At 35.2% G+C, this 20,978-nt stretch overlaps 1 protein-coding gene across 1 annotated transcript in view; it reads left to right on the forward strand.

The window, feature by feature from the left end:
- The window catches only part of EYS (eyes shut homolog), an 863,631-nt gene that overhangs the window by 574,681 nt on the left and 267,972 nt on the right, over positions 1-20,978 (forward strand). The window contains exons 33-34 of the mRNA XM_064650232.1: positions 15,550-15,737; positions 17,438-17,529. Of these exons, the coding sequence (XP_064506302.1) occupies positions 15,550-15,737; positions 17,438-17,529 (280 nt within the window). The remainder of the gene's footprint in view (positions 1-15,549; positions 15,738-17,437; positions 17,530-20,978) is intronic.

Consider the following 20,978-nt stretch of genomic DNA (forward strand, 5'->3'; position numbering starts at 1 on the left):
GGAAGACTTTATTGCATAACAATTTTAATATTAATGTGGCATTTCCATACTAATTGCATAACATGTGCTAAGAAACCTTAAAAACACGGATTTATAGTTGCTATGTAAATGGTATTTTCTCTTTTGCCTATGGCAGGATTTGGAGTCTGACACTGGACTGTCTCTGTGCAGAAAAATAGATGTTTTTAGGGTGTGATTCATCTCAGGGAATGCATTTAAAATTATTCAGGTAAATCATGCTATAGAAGTTCCTCTATCCCCATCCACCATAAAGCAAATCAAAATCATTCTGTGTCTCTTTTCTCTCAGATAAGTGACCTCATCTAAGGCTACAAAATTTATACTTTTCTCCTCACTTATATATTTTCATGAATTTTGTCACCCTGAGGGACAAAATACCCTCTGGACTAGCTTTCTATCTGGTAGCTAGAACATTTGCTAATACATAGGAGGTACAGATATTGAGTCCTAGACACAGAAAAAAAGTTAATCTGTGTCTCCCACTGACTAACAGTGTAATAATTGCTTTGTGGCATAAAAGATGAAACAGAACCACTACCATCACCTTTGTGGCACTACTGTAAAAGAGAATAATGATCCCTGTTTCGTTCTTTGAAAGAGCAATTGTACATGACAATGCACAGCATAAATATCTGGCCTTCAGCTTCCAGGCAGACAGATCTGCATGCAGTCTTTAATCACATACCTGGAAGATGAGGAGAGGTTAGAGTACCAGCCACTGTCTTCCCTGTTTTTTGTTATCTAGCATTGGATAGTTTCCTGCTTCATTTCCAGATTTTGGATTATTGCTTGAAAATGCTTAATTTCACAGGTCCTGCATAGTTCTTGATCCCATTTTGAGGGGCAGAAGGACAGAGTATAGGGATTTGGTCGCAATCACTCTAGTGAAGATGGTCTTTAATCAGTAATTCCCTGAATTATATAAAGAAACAAAAGCAGAATATTCATTATTTAGCAAACCTCGAATTTTTAGATAATTTTTTTTTACAGTGGTTTTCATTATTTCAAGCCTAGTATATCAGATTATAGATTTTTTTCCAGACTAAATAAGAGGTTTAACCCATTAAAGCTCTGTGATTTTTTTTTATTTTTATTTTAGGCATAATGCAACTGATATAAACCACCATATTTACATTGTCATTTCCAGACTTCATTTGCAAGTGTATTTCCTCTCCTTGATTCTTATAAATGTTTTCTCAGCACTTATCCAAAAATGATGCACTCTTTTTACAACACAGAATTTCTTGGTGCTAAGAGATGACCTAAATTCTATTCTTCTCTGCATTGGTGGTCCAGTTAAAGTCATACAGTCAAAATCCTTTTACAGTACATAAGTCCTCTGAGGTTTCTAGCCAGGTGACAGCCTTGTTCACTAGGCTGTAGCTAAACATCTTGGACATATCCCCCCTTTTCTCTGTCCCAGAGGATTTTGCATTCAATTCTGCAGAATGGCATTATTAAGACATGAATATGATCCATAACACTCCTAAGGACAATGACAGTTGTAGATTAAACTTCTTCAGGCAGAGGGCTTTTGTAATATCTGTCTGTTCTTTGACTGTAATGTGTGTGTGTGAATTGTTGTTGTGTATTAAATATGCCTGCTACCTACAGGAGAAGAAAATGCTTTTCATTCCTTCAGAGGGCTTAGCACTGTGCTTTTTATGGATGGAAAAGCCTGCTTTATACTTTAAATAAGGGAGCTGATTTTAAACCCTTAGAACTTGAAGCTGCAGACCTTAATGTGCTGATTAGTTTAGTGCTGTGTTAACTCATTTCCTGTACAACAGGAGTATGATTCTCATTAGACCTTTACAACAACGAAGTTTTAAACATCAGACCATTTTTGATTCTGTCCTTAGAAAGTTGATAAAGCTTGAAACTATGTTGAAGGAAAAGTTTCATAATGAAGCTGATGAAAACATAAGCCATGGAGCTTTCTTCTTGAGAACGTAATTTTTAATACTAACAATTGGTAACATTGAGATTTTGCCTTCATGTAAAAGCTTGAATTTGAACATTTGAAAGACATAAGATGAATTTCTGATGTTTTGGTTTATGTAGCATCCAATAATTTAAATGTATTCAACTGAAAAATAATAATTTGGTGGAGGGCTATAAAAGACACAAGCTAGATGTTTGATTTTATTTTCAGGATTTTTTTAGTATTTCTCCAACATTTATTTAAATATTAGATATAAAGAATATCATTTGGGGATGTTGAGCATAGTCATTATTAGCTAGGTTTAAATTTTACTTAAGTTAACAAAATTGATTATAAATTTCCCATCCTGTAAAGTGAAAGAAACAAAAGACCTTTGCAAACCAGTTAATGAAGACACAGTGAATGACATCAACATTTAGAATCAATATTTCTCTAATACTGGAAAGACCACCCTAGGTAATACAAGCATTGTATAGTACCATACAATAGATTACACTCTAAATTTCTGTGTGCTGAAATAATATCAATTTTTAGGACAAAGCCTGCCTTTGCATTCCAGGGTCTTTCTGGTTTTTATTAACAACTGTTGCTCTCCAAAGTGTGCAGAGCACATGATCCTGTTGTTATGAAATGCACTGCAGCTATTTTTTTACTTTTAACAGATTTAGGATTGAAAATAATAGATCTTAAATACTATAGTGCTTCTTTTTAAACAAGTTATTTTCACATGAATATTTTTGGTGAAAATCATATCTATCATACAAATAAGAGGCAACTATTCTTAGTTTTTTTATATTTTTTATGTCTGAAATAATTAGTTTCAAACAGATTGTATCTAAGGTGCCTAACATTTCTAATAAATCAAACTAGGATTTTGGAGGGAATTTCGAACACAGTTGGGCAAATAAAATGTCGTTGTACCTGAGATTATAATTAATATTATTTTCCAGATTTTATTTGGTGTAAATAAGGGATTTTTTCCATCCTTATCTATATCTGCTGACCATTCCTGCATAACTTTCAAAAGAAATGAAATATAGTGTGCTCTAACTCCCAAATAATAATCTATATTTGCAGATATTTTTCTTTCTGTTTTGGTCAAAACAGAACTAGTGTTTGCCAAAAATTTCTCAGTGGCTGTTGCTATGTGGTATTTAAGCATAAATCAGTATTTGTAGTTTGATTTTCCTGAATAATCTTTACTTGGAGGCACTAGGGACAGTGTTGTTTTTCTTAAATTGTATTTTGTATAGGACAGGTAAACAACAGGTTTACCAGAAGTGAATTTTAGATTTCTGTGAGACTTAACAAGTACATTTAGATGGAAGTACTTGGCATATTGCCAGATTATGCAGAAAATTGAATAACAGAAAAGCAACAACTAAGAATTCTGCAAAGGCCTGGCTGTAAAATTAGACTATTTCCAGCTCCTATGCAAATTGTAATTTTGTACCTCAGTCCTTCCTCAAATATTTCTGTCTTAATTGTTTATATTTTGTGTAGATTGGAGATATCAAAAGCAGACTAGGTGGTACTTTATGTTCACCCTGTTTACAAAGATTTTTATTTGTTAGAGGATAAAGATACAGACTGATTTTAGTGCTATGCACAAGATATAGAAAATACAGTATATTTACTCTTACTTAATATAATTAATATTAATTCTACTTAATAAAATTTCAGCAATATAAACAATCATCATCAGAAAATTATGTAAAGGTTACATTGTTCTGCTGGTTTTGAGTGGAATAAACTTTCATTTCCATAAGAAAATTGTTGAAAAACTAATAAAGAAATAGATTACTTTGTTAAAGCTATGGACAAGCTCAGTTGATTTGCCTTGTAAGTGAATTGTCAAATAGCAGTTGTCAGAGAATTGTCTCTATCTACAGTAACTCCTTAGCAGAGGAAAACCATGACACAGGAAGAGCAATATTTTGTATAGCTAAAAACTATATAAAGCTGGTATAATTTCTGTTACAGTTCATGATGTTGTGCAGTGATTTCTGTGACCCATATACTACAACAGAGGAAGAGAATGACTCCGATTAATAAGGACATCAGCAGTGTTGCAACACCTCTGGCAAAAATGGGTGCAAAATCTAAGCAGAGAAACAGGTGTTTTTTCATATTTTAAGTTAGTTTGTGTTTTATAATTAAATATGTATGAAAAAAACTTAGTGGAGAAATTGATTAATGGTGTACATCACAAAAGTAACTATGACTGTAGATTTCTAATATGTGAAGATAGACTGTTCACTCACTATAATGAAGACATTTTGCTTATGATAACAGATGAAATACGTAGCAAAACAGAGACTATAAAGATGATTAAGGGGATGGAGCATGTCTCTTATGAGGACAGCCTGGGAAAGTTGAGTCTGTTTAGCCTTGAGAACAGATAACTGAGAGGAGACCTCATCAGTGTAAATAAGCATCTAAAGGGAGGCTGCCAAGAGGGTGGATACAGGCTCTTCTTGGCAGTGCCAAGCGCTCGGACAGGAAGAAATAGGCAGACACTGATGAACAGGAAGTTCCACCTGAATTCAAGGAAGAACAACTTTACTGTGCAGGTGACTGAGCACTGTGACAGATTGCTCAGGGAGGTTATGAAGTCTCTCTCACTGAAGATATTCAAGAACCTTCTGCATACAGTCCTGTGCCACCTCCTCTAGGATTACCCTGCTTGAACAGGGAGAACGAAACAACACACTGGGGTCCTTTCAACTTTTTTCATTCTGTGATTCTGTGAAAGGTTTGGTTTTTCTCCTATTACAGGCCTAAAACTAATCATATTCACTGCAAAATAGGAATTGAGGTTTCTTTTCACATTTACCTTAGAGATAAACTGTATCAAGAGTAGATACTGTTTTTAATCATCTTCTTAATTCTGTCTTGATTCTAAGATGTAGTTGTTGCATTTAAAGGTAAGTAATTACAGCCCAGGCAGAATTAACTATAAATTTTAGTATGGCAATTTCTATTCTGGCCATCACTTTATGACCTTTCTGAATTAAATCCGAATAAGTTATCTGAAGACATCTATCTGAACAATAGTACTGGGCGGATTATTTGGAGAACTTCAGGTCCCTTTGCCAACATACTTTTAAATACTAGGCCTCTCATTTATGAGAGATTACTTTGGTTTCCTCTTCATTGCAGAAAAGCCAACATCATACCATCAATGCAAGAGAGGTATTGCTGTTTTGTGTGTGTGATATGAAATCCAAGTGCTCCCCTACTTGCCTCATCTTACTCCAGTGCAAGCATAAGGATAAAGCTGGCAAGGACTTCTACATACTAAATTAGCTCTTTTGTTGTTGTGGATAGTCAGATAGTATAAACACTTCGAATATGCTTCTACCTGAGTTCTGATCACACACAATCCTGCCCTTTAGTTTTCACAGTTTCAGAAATGTCATCCGTGTTCCTCTTTAGTCTGAAGCTCTTAAGACTTACATTCCACTCTGCTTAGCGACTGTGATTCCATTACTATTCATCCCTGGTTTTTCCCCTCTGCTCTCTTTCACTTACTACCTAGATCCTTTGCCATCTTTTCTTCACTGTTTCTTTTTTATCTGAATCTCATTATATTCCTAGTTTCTCAACTAGCATACATCTTGGAGGAAGAGTGGGCCATGTAACCTACTACCACCATCTTCTTTACTCATACATGTCTTTCTTTGCATGTATTCTAAATTTGATCAGTGTTTCCAGCTTTTGATTTTGTCATCTTCATTTCTGAGATCTACTGGAAAATTTCATATATGAATATATGCCTTCATAACGTAGCTAAATATAATGTATTTTGCATGACTTCTTCAGAAGCAAAAATTATTGTTATTGACACCTTAATTATTTGTGACATCTTGATAACAGGCATCTTTACCCATTTCCTTTTATTTTTTTCCTTAACAAATAAAGGTGTATGGGTAACTTATTTGTTTTTTAGTTAGATTGTTATCTAGGTAGCATTTTTAAGCCATTTAGCTTTCAGCCGCAGTTAGGTTTGGAGTTATTTTTCTGTTTAACTTGATCTAATGATCAAAAGTGGGAATATTTCCACAAATTCTTGTTTAGAAAACTTCTATCTCAACCACAGTGTTGAGTTCACAGCCCTGTCTGCATTTGACCATTGACACTACAGTCAGGCACTATACAAACACAAGTATTTGCTCTGAAGCAACAAGAAGCTTCTGATTTTACATTACCACCAATAAATTCCATCCACATAGCTATTTGGAAAGATGTCCTGTGTCTGCACACTTTAATCTTCTCTTTATGAATCATGCAAAATCTGTGCTATAAAAAATTTTTGTGAAAGCTTCTTTTATCACAGTGGGTTCTTCTGCACAGGGGAAGTTATTCTACAGTGCTTACATTGGATTCCAAATGTAAACTTAATTTTTTCAGCATAGAAATTACTTCAAATGCATATTTTGAAATTAATTACCTAAGCAACACTATCATTCTGAATCTTCCCCATCCTGTGAACTACCAGTTCCCATATTAAAAGGATACAAAATAAGAATTTTCCATTTATATGTTGCAAGAGACTGGCACACGTACAAAACAGGAGGGGAAGCAGCTGGTAGTACATATTACAATATATCTATAATTTATAAATCATTCATTTTAGGTTTCGAATTTTGTTTTTCTCTGTTGGGTTATATGTCATAAATGATACCCACTAAATTTTCTGATCTTGTTTTTACTTGGAGTTTCTTTTGTGTGATCCTCAAAACACTCATTGAGTTTTATGTGTTATAGTGCGTGATCTGTTACTAATGATTCATTCCTTATTTATATTCTTTAATATTCATGGCAGCATTTGTTTCCATAGGGCTTGTTCACATGAGCAGATCGTAGATCACTGTGATTCAAAAAGTGAAACAGAAAGTGACATGTCATATGCATCTACCTTCTGCCTCCTGCATTGAACATCATTGAAGTAGATAGTACTGTGAATGATGCATGTTTTTAACATTCACTGAGGGTTTTTTTGTTGATGCTTTGTGTGCATGCAGGTCTTCATTACAGCTCCTAAGTTAAAAGAAGTTGCATACCAGTCCACAAGACAGCCTGCAGGCTTCTAATACATGATGTACAATGAAGGAAGCAGAAATAATAGTCTCCACACTCTGAACTGAGTACTTTAGTATTTCTTTCATAAGACAACTGCATATTTGCACTGTCTCTCCGGGGGAAAGGAAAGCAGAGAGATACAGACAGACTGAACACAGTACTATATGTAAGATATTAGTTGAAAGAGTCACAATTTCACCAGAAGGAGTGAATGAAGCATTATTTCAGAGTACCATGGCTTTACTGTTAGGGTCATTAGTGTCACTCCTTTTTGCAAAAGACAGCTTTATAAGATACTACTGTGAATGCTGTCCATGTCTGAAGGTGCGGCTTCAGCTGGGACTGTTTTCAAGTTCCATGTATCCAAGATAAATACAGATTCTGCAGCTGATGTGCTGCCCAATAACAGTTTTGCCACCACCCTGAGAGATGTCATACATAGCTGTGACAAAAACAAGTCATAATGAAGATAGAAATGCATTTGGTCAATTTAACTGCAAGCCATTGGGCAAATATGCCCTTATGCAAAGTCACAACTGTGGTAAATACAACATAGTTATAAATACAGAACAGATAAAATTTCACTGTCAATTTATTTAGGTGTGCACCACTGATAGGTAAAAGTCATTACTATAAATTATGAAGAACAAGCATAGCTACTATGCAAACCTTACAATGCCATCTTGACACAGTATTTAATCAGTGACTGGTGGAGGTAGTTTTCATGATAAGCATGACTTTCATCTCAGGCCTCCACAAGAATTTTGCTAGTAACCTTCAACAGGAAGAAGCCCACTCCTGAAAATACTTCTCAGCAAATCACCTGAATTTCACTTCTCCCATAGCTGCATAATGTTAAGCAAATTCAAGCTGAATTACTAAATAGAAATGTTGGATCTGTAAAGATTTGGGTCTGGAACAAGAAGAAATTATTCACGGAGTGTTCCATTCTCCTTCTGCTATGCTAGGTACCATGTATGAATCCTCAACTATAAATGCATAGAATACACAATATTATTGTAAGTGTCATTTTCAAGCAAATTCCATAGTTGGATAGTCCATGCACTTTTCCTAATTGTTTGGTTTTTTTGGGGGTTTTTTTTACTCCAATAGAAAGACAAAACACTATGAAAAAAATTCAAAAAATCTATCCCTTCTACCAGTGGATTTGACCAGATGGAAATATTGTCTTGTTCGGGATTCCACAATGGGTTTTTTTATTTGTTTTCCAGTCAGAAAATAGTCTTGCTTTAGTTACTGATTTGGTATTGAGAGTAAAGGATGACTACTGATGTATTTTTTCTTGTATTATAGACTTAAGAACTTGTGCTCTCACTGTGCAATTCTTGCAATACACTGCAGGATCTTGATTATCATGATATTCACATCTATATTTTTTATTCTGAATAATTGGGAGATAACTGCCCTTTGGAGTAGCCTATAGTACCATAAAGGACATTTTAAAGTCATGTTATGTGCACGTCACGCTTTGACCATTGATATTGGTTGTAATCTTCAAAATAGTTGATAATATGTTAAAATTAGTTCAGTTCTGTTTGGTCAAGGTCTAGTTGTAGGAGACTGAAAATGAGTAAAGGGCAAAAAGCTTGGTTTCTCATGAATACAACTGCTTCTCTCCCAGTGGTGGATCTAATGCTTTCTAACTATGGGGTTTATCAGCACATAAGCAGTGGCTCTGGGCTCGGTGCTGGCTGTGTGCCAGCTACCAGCACTTTGTAAAAAGTGCAGCAGGAGGAAAAGATTTTAGCAAGGCTTGCCACGTTCTGCTGAGAGCAAGGTAAGAGCTGCTCCTGATTTCTGCTGTAATAATACTTGATTCTCTCTGTGTCCCTTGTACCATATTTAAAAAGGAAAAAAATAACAGTCTTTAGGTGAAGCAGAACTGCACACTGATGATGTTTTTCCTGATTTTTACATATATATATATATTTTAATGTCTTCAGTGAGAGAATCTCTTCTATTCACCTGCTGATTGCAATAAACTTAACACCTCTCTCCATTATCTGTATGTTGATGAGCTAGCCCACATGGCAGACAGTCACCCAAGTATCAGTTAATCTCACTAAGCTTTTATTGCAATTAATGGACATAATCAAGCATTGGATTTGAATTTAAAATCTACACTTGAGCATGAACCAGAATCCTGCTTTAGAAACTAATAAGACTTTATTGACAATAATAAAACAATTTCCTGCACTAATTACATTTCAAGTGCCTTCTATAGTTTAAATGGGTTACTGTTAGAAGACTCTGCCCCTGTTTTTCCTGAGTTCAAGAAGGGGTCAAGACTTACCATATTTTAAGTTCTCTGCAGTCAGTATTTTAATTTTTTAAAAAATTGAAAAATATTAAAAAGAAAAATTTATATGTATAGTTTTTTGTTGTTTCCAACTGTTACTCTTGATCAGAATGAGGGGAGAAGTGAAAATTAATAGAAAATGTATCCAACTGTCCCCTTTATAGTGTGAGTAGGGAAGGTAAGTGCAGATCTCCTTACCAACAGCACTGCAGAATGACTGTTGGACATGAAGGAATTAAGAATCAAAACTTGGATCAACAGACATAACTGATGCACACGTGAGGAAAAGAAAGATGTAAAATAACTGCAGAAAAATAAAAGAAGCTTCCTGGGATTTAAGATCTGATGTTCCATACCTTTAAGGCAGCTGAATTCTATCTATGTGTTTGTGAATGTGTGTATGTGTATATTTAGGCTAGAAGTGAAGAATTATGAATTACAGAAGCTCTAAAACAGTCGCAGTTTTCCTTTAGAAGAGTTTTGTGGTCTACACAAATCTATGGCTCTGTGAAAGCATGAAAAAGAAATGGTAAAAAACATTTGTTTGTAACTGTTGTTTTTCTTTGCTTGAAAGCTACTTGTGGGCTGCACTGGCAACAGTTCTGGATGTTAACCATATTTTATTGTTGTCCAACATGCCACATTAGAGAATATTTCAACTTTTAGAGAAAAAAACAACTATAATTCCCTGCTACTCATGCAGCACAGACTTGTGTGACAGCATTAAACATAGGTTCACTGTAACTGTGGGTATGTTATGTGGAACCAACAGTGAGGCGTAGCACAGTGAAATAGCATTGCAACTGGAAATAGAAATGATGGTTGGAGATCATTGTTCTACTCTGCCTTTAAGGTATTTCAGCTCAAAGGATTAAATAAAATGTATAGAATAAATGAGACTCATTTGAAAATAAAGGGGAACCTTTTAAATGCTGATTGCAAATACGAAGTAGGTTATTGTATTTAAGGGAGTTAAAAATAAAACTTATGGATTATTTTTCTGTGGCTGTTTTTCACAACTTGCTGGAAAGATTGACCTTATTTTAGAATGCAAATGAGAGTGATTGACATGACTCATTATATATGGCATCTCGAAAGAAACCCCCCAGAAATATAAGAAAAATGAAAACTGAGGTACTTTCAGCATATTGAGAGTAAAAAGAAAACAAGAAACCACTGTTACATGCATAGGCCACAAGAAACAGAAGTTTCTAGAAGTGGTAACAAAAAAAAAAAGACATCATATTACTAATATTACCTATTAACCCTGCTTTGATATTCTGTGACATTAAAAAAAAAAACAAGGAGACATTAATTCTTTGTAGTTAGGACAGCAAACATGTTTCCACTGTGGCAAGATACCTGTTTCAATTTAGGACTTCAATTTATCCTTCTGTTATTCCTGTCTACAAAGAGCCTGACCGTAGGCTCTACCTCCTTGTAAGACTTTTCTCCTTGATGGCAGGACTGAGGGCCCCCATGCCTTTGTCCCTCACATCTAGAGCTCTGCAGTTACTCCTGATGCACTGGGTTACCCTGGCATCATTGTGGGTGCCCACATGGAAGCGTAACAAGGGTTAACCATGTGTGAGCTGTGCAAACCTTGCTGGTCCCTGTGTAGAATCCCAGATCCTGACCCTGCCAGACAGCCAACTGACCAGACAAGCCTCTGAGGACATCAAGTTGGACTGTCTTATTGGTGCCTCCACACCTCACAGAAGAGAGTCTTCAGTAATGGTCTCACTCATCTTTGCCCCCTTCTGCAGATACCAGCTCTGGGCTGATCTGGCTCTGAGGGGTCTCCTGAACAATCTTGTTTGCTTTCAGCAATGCCCTGGGCAGCTGCAGGTCTGCTGGTCAATCACAAATTGTCCTCCTGCTGCCAGAGATCACAAGCCTCCAGCCTTCTCAGCAAGGGGTAAGAGGGGACCACGGTGTGCAGGGCAGCCGATGGCACGACCATTGGTGTGGCCATTGGAGGGGCCTTGCCTGACAGCCAGGCCCATGGAAGCTGGTAGCAGGTCTGATGAAACATGAGCACACCCTCGCTGAGGAAGCCATGGCACTTTTTAGGGTGTCCCAGGGGAAGTATTGTTCCTTGCATGCTGTTTGTGTAAGCCTGAGCCATAGACAGCCATTGGAAGTCAGCTGTTGGGCTGGAGAGGTCTGCAGCCAGACCTGTGAAATAGTCCTTGCTCTGACTTCTTTGTTTTGCTTTTCTGAAACTTTTTTTTCACTTGGCATTCCCCAGTTTTAAACAACTTTTTTATTACCATGGTTTTATACCGTTAAGAGATGTGTCCCTTCTTCATAAAAATAAATAAGAATTTCAAATAGCAAATTAATTGTTCAGATTTTTCATGACAGAGTTCTTCCCACAAGTAGCAATGCTCTCTTTGAATTTTTTAAGATAATTCTAATTAAAAGAATAGCAAAAGATGTGATGGATGTGTCCATGAAAAAGGAAAGACTGATAGCTTAAACAAGAGTGTTTTTTTCCAGGGTGCTGCATAACAAAAGAGAATAGTAGAATAAAGAAGAAAAGCATCATCATAATCCCCTTTGTGCCTGAGTCTGTGCAAATAGCAGGGTGTGCATTAGACATAGAAATATATGGAGACAAAAGCTCCATCACGAGGAGCACATGCTCATGGACATGTTAAAAGTTTTTATTATCCCTACCTGCCTTTAAAAACCAAGACTTAAAATTGTGTGGCTTTCAAAAAGTTTTAAATTTGCAGGTCTCCATTCTGAAGCTGGTGCAGCTGAAACTCATTGGAATGGAGAAACCCAGTAGGTAGTGGCAAGAGTTAATGAACCTTGACAGTGAACTGGGTTGCAGATCTGCCTGTGTATCCTCTTACCATTACAGCTGGAACTCAAACCTTTTAACTTCTGACATTAACATGAATTCTTGTAAACAGAAAATCATGGAGAGCTGTTATGTACACAGGGGAGCAAGGTACAGCTGAAAGGATTTTATAGGCCAAAGGGCTTGCCTGTTTCTTAGGAAAGCAAATGTTAGACATTCATAGTGAAAGATAAAATACAGCTTCAATTTTTCCTTTTTTGTTCTAGAGGCTTGGGTGATGAGCAGTCTCCATTAGGACAAAAAGTAATCTAGGAAGCCAACTCTAGAGGTCAAGTGAAAAAGTTGCATATAAGTGTAGTAGAAGGATTATAAGCAAAGCTTATGTTCTATAAGAAGAGATTGTGTACTGTTATAAATAATGTGAGAATCTTAATAGGTAAAACCACACCAGTGGTTTATGGTAATAGCTATTGTGGGAAGGTATGTAGCCTATTTCTGATTGGAGTAGTATGTTTTTATGGATTTCACAGAAACCTGGAGCCTGCTAAATATTCTTCAGTGCTTTCTCTCATTAACTCTTTCCATATTTATGGACATAGAGCAATTGTAGCAATTTTACTGCAGATAATTCTTTTGTGAAAGTTCTCTGTTTAGGAGCACAAACATATTTCCCAAAAGAAGCCAAACTAGCCTCAAACACATGTGATAATGGATTGTATTGGCTTGCAAGGCATCATCACTTGTGGACATACAAAGATAAATAGAAATGGGTGTCATTTAGAATAAAGTCCATTTTTTATCTGCAGTGCTTGCTGCAATTATACATAGAAAGCTAAATGTGGATGCTACTAGCTTGTGCTTGTTTGGTCTTCCTTGAAATTTAGTAGATAATCCAGTCTGTCCTCAGATTTAGATTATAGTTTCAGGAATCATGAATAAACTGTTTTTTTCCCTTACCCACCTTTTTATTCTTCTCACAATTACAGATTTTACTCTTTTGTGAGATCTAGGGGCTCAGATGCCTTTTGTTAGCAAAGCACTGAGGAGCTGATGTAGTTTTGACCTTTTCTCACATGTCAACTTTATTATATGCTGGACAGTGCAGAAAAAACCACAAAACAATAAAAACAACCCACTTACAAAAAATTGAGAAGGTGACAGAAGGAGTTAGGACTGCAGGAAAGAGATATTCTGTGCAACTTTGCTGTCTTTCAGCCAAGCTGATCTCCTAACTGGAGTCATGAAAAAGAGATATCAGTATATCTCTGATCTATATATATATGAGGTTAGATATCAGTATCTAAAGAGTGTGAGGATAAATGAGAAGTTCCTTGGAAGAAGCAAAACCATGTGCAGGAGCAGTTCAGGGCAAAAGGAATGAGAGAAAGATTTAGAGCTCAGTGGCTAGCTCAGGAAGGAAACCAAACAACAGTTAGGGATTGGAGATAATTCTCTAAAATTTTTCCTTGGAGAAATTGTCCTGTCTGTAAAATTTAAGACAAAAGAGACTTTTTAAAGATTAAATACATTTAAAATTATGAGGGGTTTTTTTGTTGTTGTTTTTGTGTTTAGGGTGGGGTTTTTTTGCAGCACTGGTCATTGGTTGGTATTGCTTGAAATTTTTGGTCTATTTTACTGCATGTTCTATGTGTGTGTATAATACATATTTTTTTATAGTACTGAGAATTTCTTAAGGGCTTTGTTTGGGGTTTGACCACAGTGACTTTGACTTTGTAAACAGGTTTCTGAAAAGTCATGAAAGGATAAAATTCAGCATATTCTTACAGTGATATATAGGAGTTCAACATCAATAGTTTTTATTTTTATCCAAGTATCATTGACATTGAGAATTTTAGCACATATAATGATGTATTTGCTGTTGGAGTTGGTGTCACAACAGATTAAAATTTTGTCTGTTTTGTAAAATAGAAACAGATCTGTGACCTTCAAAGATACTCAGAATCCCTCTACAGATGATTCTATGACATTTGAACAAATTGAAATAGAATTATTCAGTTATTATATTTTGTATATTGTATCTAAGTTCATATTGTTGTACTGATGTTTTTCGCATGATGGGTGAATTTTTAGTATTTCTTTAAATTTTTATCTGTTTCATAGAGTTGATCAAACAAATAATTGTATGCTGTGTGATTCAAATGAGACTAAAGCATAAACCTGCTCCTGAAAAAAATAAAAATACTTAACTCTTTTTGTCACAAGGATGGGAGGGGACCTACATATTTAAGTCCTTAAAAGCACATAAAGGTGCTGATGTGAGGCTCAGTTTGAGTACTTGAGAAGTAAAAAAACTAAATGCAAGACTGCATTTCCATATGAATGGGTACCCATTGTTCATGTTGAATACTCTTCCTTTGTAAAAAGACAACACAGTGGAAAGAGAGAAGAAAGGAGGGTAAGAGAAAGAGGGGGAAGGGAAGAGAAAATAGAAGAGAGAGAGAAAGAGAACGGGAAACAAACAAAAATGAAGAAAATAGAACAAAACAAAGAGAAACTAAAAGAAAAGGAGAAAAAAGAAATAGAAAGAAAAAAGAAAGGGAGGGAGGGAGGGAAGGAAGGGAATGAGAGGAAGCAAGAAAGAAAAGAAGGAAGGAGAGAAGAAAAAGAAGAGGATAGGAAAGGGAAAGGAAAAGAAAGAAAAGGAGAAGAGGAAAGAGGGGGGGAGAGAACATAAAAAATAAAGGAGGCCCTTTTAAGTGTAGCTCTCTGTTATCTCTGATGGGCTTGAAGCCATGATTCCACATACCTTTTCCATTTAAATAAGAGCTGCATGTGCCCTTGCAAGGTATAGCACAGGGTGCTGAAGGGTAAGAGATATCTAGATAAATCAAACAGACAAGCTAGATGTAGTCACAATGGATATTTCCAGCTTAGAACAAAATAGTTGACGTATTTGAGATATCACTTTCATAGTTAGGCTGTAGAATATCTTGCTCCCTTTCCACAGCATGTGGTTTCTATAAAGATTTCTAACCCATTCATTCCTGGATTTAACTTTAATTAAAACACCTAACTTTGAAAAAAAACTGTTCTTGACTTATGTTGAGCCAAAGCTACCAGATATGTACCAAGTGCTATTATCTTCATAGCCTATTCTTTTTTCATGCATTGATCCTAGCTGCCTGCTTAATATAATTTGACCAAACCTTTATGTATAGTTTTATAAACATTTTGTGTTATCTTTGAGAGAAGAAAACTAACATCAATTTTCAGATTCATGTCTGTCTCCTTGACAGATGTAAAAAAATACCTTTTATCTTTGCTACCATTAGCAGAATAAGAAAACAGTGTGTGAAGAAGAAAAATGTGTTTAAAACCTTATATCTCTCAAAATTCTGTTTACAGATTTTAGTTATGCTCGCTATTATGGCAATTCTTACCTGGAATTTCAAGGCTTACATTTGAACATACAAAACTTCATCCATCTGCAGTTCAAGACCTCTAATCCTCATGGACTCCTCCTAAATATTGAACACAGCCCAGAAACAACACATTTTTTAATTCGACTTTTCATCAATAATGGTATCTTACAGGTAAGGCCTCAAAGTATCCCACTGAAAGAGAAGTAAATAAAAGTAAGGATTTGTAAAAATTTTAATATTTTTTTCTTTTTCTTACTGTAGAAGATAGTAAATAAATCTACAGAGAATCTTGACATTCTTTAGTATTTTAAGGAAAATAGTTATCAAACGCTGTCTGTTATGGCCAATTCATGGCTAATACAATTGATATGTCTCATAAGAGGTGAGACTTAAGGAAAATCTTATATTGATTATATTTGGAATCTCATACAAAAAGTACATATTAAACCACAACAATAAAGAATGTAGGTTTTGTCTTTCAAAGTGATAATTAAGTTATTGTATTTAATATATGAAGCTTAAACTTACTGAACCTCATGTACAGCTTCATTAAAATTATCATAAGGGAGGCTGTAGAATTCAGTGAAGTGTCATAGGAAAATTTACTCTGTGTCTCTGAGTAGAAACCTTTAACTTCATTTATTACTTAAACCACAGTTCCATATGATATGTCCATGGCTTTCAGGAACAGACTAACTAGGAATACATTTGTTTATAAACTTTAAGGAATAAAATGTGACCATGGTATATCTTTGTCTTTGGCAAAGAATTCCTTCTTTTCTGAGGAAGAGCTAAAACTTGAGCTTTATGAAGAGATAGGCAGATACTAAAGAGGCTATAAAAAGATATTAAAAGAAAAATTACTTTTCTCACATTTTTTCCTGCTAAAAATGTCCAAAAGTAGACCTGTAAATATATCCTTCTTCTGTAAGAACCGTGAAATGACTGTTAGAAAGAGCATATTCGAATTATATTTGCCTTATGTTTAAAAAGCATGACCACACTAAATAGATATATAAAGTGAAGATAAACAGAAAAAGAAGAAAATAACATTTTTCTTTATTTCTTTATATTGTGATTTACTGTCTTTTGTTTTATTGTGACTATCTTTATCCAAAACAAATGAGATTAGTCATGGGTAGGAAGTTATCAAAGGTTTAGAAAATGCTGACAGCTTTAAGTCCATCTTACTTGTATTAATGGTAATGTAATGATGAAGAAAAATATTTTTCTAACATATCATAAGCACCATAAAATATGAAAGTACTTTAATTGACACAAATCTATTCAGAGATCCCAGTGTGTCATGTTAAAACTAATTGAATTCACTTAATCATTCACAAAGCTGGCCAATTAAATGTATATTTAAAGTCCAGTGAACAAATAGTTCTAAGCTCACAATCAAGTTACAATTACAAGTAGACAAACCATGAAATCAAGTGCTTGTTCACATTAGTATAGGGAATTAAATGGCGTTCCAAAATGCTCAAGCCTGCATGCTACATTACGTGTTTGGAAGCGTAAGGAAGCCATAAAACGGTAAGTAAAATTCACCCGTGGCCAATGTTAATTTCAGATGGGTTGCAGATGGTCAATTTCTTTGCAATTCAGAACCACAATACCTGGTCGTACAATACACAAAGATTAAAGCATTTTCATGCAGGTTAGGAAGCATGTATGTGTACTTGCATATTTCTGGTACAAAAGACTTCCTGATCCAGAACTTTTAATGAAACATTAGTTTTCCTTGATATGCATGACATCCTTCAGGTTTTTATGAAACCATTTGCTATTTTAAAACTCAAGTTTCTAAGCCTGCAATTGTTTAATTATTAGAAATAATGTAATTAAAACTTTTTCCCACTCTCTAGTACCAGTTTCTATGTGATGCGGCAGCAGAAGTCAAAAACATCACTACCACTGCTAGAGTGGATGATGGACACCAGTATAATGTGCAAATTAGGTAAGTTTACTGTTGTCTATATTCATAATTGTTTCAAAGATCATATAGATTTGGTAGTTAGTAAATTGTAAAGATATTAAATCTCATTAACTATGAATGATACCTGAACACGTGCAATAAAATCATGTTATGGCAGTGTGGATGACAACAGTCTTGGAAAGAATTTTAAAACTACAGTACAGTTGGACAGGGCTCATCACATCCCTGATGTGCTTAGAGGAAATAAATTTACTCTCACTGAAATCAAGTACCATAGCAAACATAAACATTCAGTCAGGGAAGATGCTGCGCAGTATGTCCATGACTTCCATTGCTGTCACTGACTTGCAACTCATAATAGGATTTATTATTCCTGTGAAAGGAAGAATACTTGCAACTGAAGAAGAATAAAATGAAAAGAAAATGAGATAGGTAGTAGGTTCTTTGTACATAGATGTGTCTAATGACCAAATATCTGTGCTGAAAGAATCTACAGCCTCGGAAGAGAAATTCTTAGTTTCAATTTATAGGAAAGTTAGGCACCTAGTGAGCTCTTCAGGTGCCTAGTTCCTATTAGGCAGCTTGAAATAGGTCCGAGTCCTCTTGTCCAGCAAGAAGAAAGAAATCTAGCTGTCTGCTCATTTCTCAGGAGTAAATTACTTCTTTAAAAGTTTGTGGAGGAGTACAGGAGGAACAAAAGCCTTTTACTGGAATAAACCTTTTATAGCTGTATCTGTCCAAACATAGTTAAATGAAAAACTTTTGCAGGGCAACAATGGGAAACTAGTGGTGAATGTATCATTATATTGTACCTTGATGCCTCAGGTATGGCAGTGAGTAGTCAGTGAGACTGACAACATAATTTGTTGCTGCATTTCAGCTATCGTCTCTTTCATAATTTTTTTCCAGCATGGAAACCACACTTAAGCTTCAGACCACGCAGTAACATCACAAATTAATGTAAGGAACAAAAGCCAGTAATTCACTGCAATTGTGCTTGTCACCCAGAAAGGGAATACCATAAACCAAGCCATGCTAATGGAAGCTAAAAGCAAGTATAAGGTTCTCTCTTACCAGAAAGAAATAGAACACAACTATCTCTATGACACTGATAAAAGTAGGATTCTCTAAAATCTAATAACATGTGCAGTCCTGGTTATAACTCCCTTTCCATGTCAAAATAGAGAAGACAGATTTTAAAATTATTTTTAGACAAGAGATATAAATATCATAAGGCATTAAGCAGCTTCGGTATGAATAGCGGCTAAATACTCAAGTACTCTGCAAGTCCATTAAAGACAACTAAGGGAGAATGCCAAAGTGGAAAGTGGATAAGGACTGGAGACATAAAATTTCTAGTTAGTTAACTAGTTTAAATCCCTTAGAATTCAGTTGTTATTCTTTTTTTGTTCATTTTAAGAAAGATTTAAGATCCTGAAGAAAACAAAAGTATGAATACCTGAACCCTCAGCAATGTGGGAGAACTTAAGAAAATCAGCCTTTCCTCTGGTGCTGGAGCATTAGAACTGTCATGTTATGGTCATCCCTCAGAGATCCATTAATTTCCATGGTGCGAGTACACTTATTTTATGCATTTTCTCCCCACTCCATTGAGCAGAAAATAAGTTGAACCTGTAAATCAGGTTAGCTGGAAAGAAAAACAAACTAATTTCTATTTTTTACCTTTCCTTTTGAGCCTAAAAAGGAAAGGAAGAAAGAGCTATCTTCTTTCCTTTGCAGAGAAAATACACTCTTTCAGGACAGCTCAGGCAATGGCCCACACTGATTTTTGCTACTGAAAAAGAAGGAATGCATACCATTTTTGTGATTCAGGTTAATTACTGAGCAATTAATAGTTAATAATTATATTCACTTTAGAAGACTGGAAACGGTTTTGGACATTGTTTTAAGATGACATTCTGCAGATGACACCAAGTTGGGAGAGAGTGTTTATCAGCTCAAGGGTAGGAGGACTCTGCAGGGGGATCTGAACAGAGTGGATTGATGGGCCAAGGCTAATTGTATGAGTCTTATGTGAAATAGCTGAGGGAGCTGGAGCTCTATAGCCAGGAGAAAATGAGGCTGAGAGAAGACCTTGTGGCTCTCTACAACTTCCTGAAAGGAGACTGTAGTGAGGTGGAGGTCAGTCTCTTCCCCCAGCTAACAAGCAGTAGGACAAGAGGAAACAGCCTCAAGTTGCACCAGGGAAGGTTTAGGTTGTATATTAGGAAAAGAAAATATTCACAGGAAGAGTTGTAAAGCACTAGAACAGGCTGCCCAGGGAAGTGGTTGAGTCACCATTCCTGGAGAGATTTAAAAGTCATGTAGACATGACAGTTAGGGACATGGTTTAGTATTGGACTTGGCAGTGCTGGTTCAATAGTCAGACTTGATGGTCTAAAAGATCTTTTCCAACCTAAACAATTCTGTGATTCTATGATTCTAACATTTAAAAGCTTAGTGACACAGATGTCAGAAAGATTTGGAATTGCATCTTACTGTCACCTCAAGCATTTTCACATGTGCTTCAGTTAATCAAAAAGATATATATGTTGTATATATAAAAACTTCAAATGTTTTTTTCTTTATTGACAGTTACATATATATTGTTGACAATTGGCTTTGATAGAGTCATTCTCGAAATATGTATTACTTGTATAAAGTTAGCATTTAATTTAATTAACCACAAAGTAATACAGCATAGTAAGACTTTAAATAACTTTGATGGGAAATTACTGTGACTTATTCAGCAACTTTTTAGACCTTTGAAACATTTACTCTTTTAGGAACTGGTTTTCAGTGAGATAAGTAAGTTTTGAACAACGGTATCTGGGAAGTTGGCGAAGGCAAGATGAAAATGTAGGAGATACTGCAGATTCTAACAGTGGATGTGCAGAGCGTGGAATTTTCTTTGTTGTGCATATGTTAAGTATTATGAACAGACATCATGGATAATAATAATAAAAAATGTTTTGTAATTTTTTTGAAAGAAAATGCTAATTCCTACTACTTAATGTAATCTTAAGTGTTTGGAGCTCTTTTGATGTAGTCCTATGATGGAAAAATTTTTGTCTTTCCAATTCATTAAAAGAAATGCATTTCAGCTACTGAAGATAAGCTATCTTCAAAGAATATACTACCTCTACAATTTTGTACTAAATGAAACAAGTAGACTTAAAAGTAGTGAGAGTTGTGTAATACAAGTTGAAATACAGTGAAAATTAGATAGTGATAGTATCTTCCTTTTCTGCTTACAGGGGAACATTTTATTGCTTTCTTTATCCAAAAGAAATAATTACGGGTGTGAATAAAAGAAATGTCACACTTTCTAATGTTTGCAAATAAACATGCATATTACTGTCAGACTGCTTTATGCAGTTCTCATAGTTCACCAGAATAATCATGCTAAAAGTCATTATGATGGAATATTTTGACTACAAAAATTTAAACTCTTTATTAAATTTGGATAT

Source organism: Pseudopipra pipra, chromosome 3 (assembly GCF_036250125.1).
Source record: "Pseudopipra pipra isolate bDixPip1 chromosome 3, bDixPip1.hap1, whole genome shotgun sequence".
In the NCBI taxonomy this organism is placed as follows: domain Eukaryota; kingdom Metazoa; phylum Chordata; class Aves; order Passeriformes; family Pipridae; genus Pseudopipra; species Pseudopipra pipra.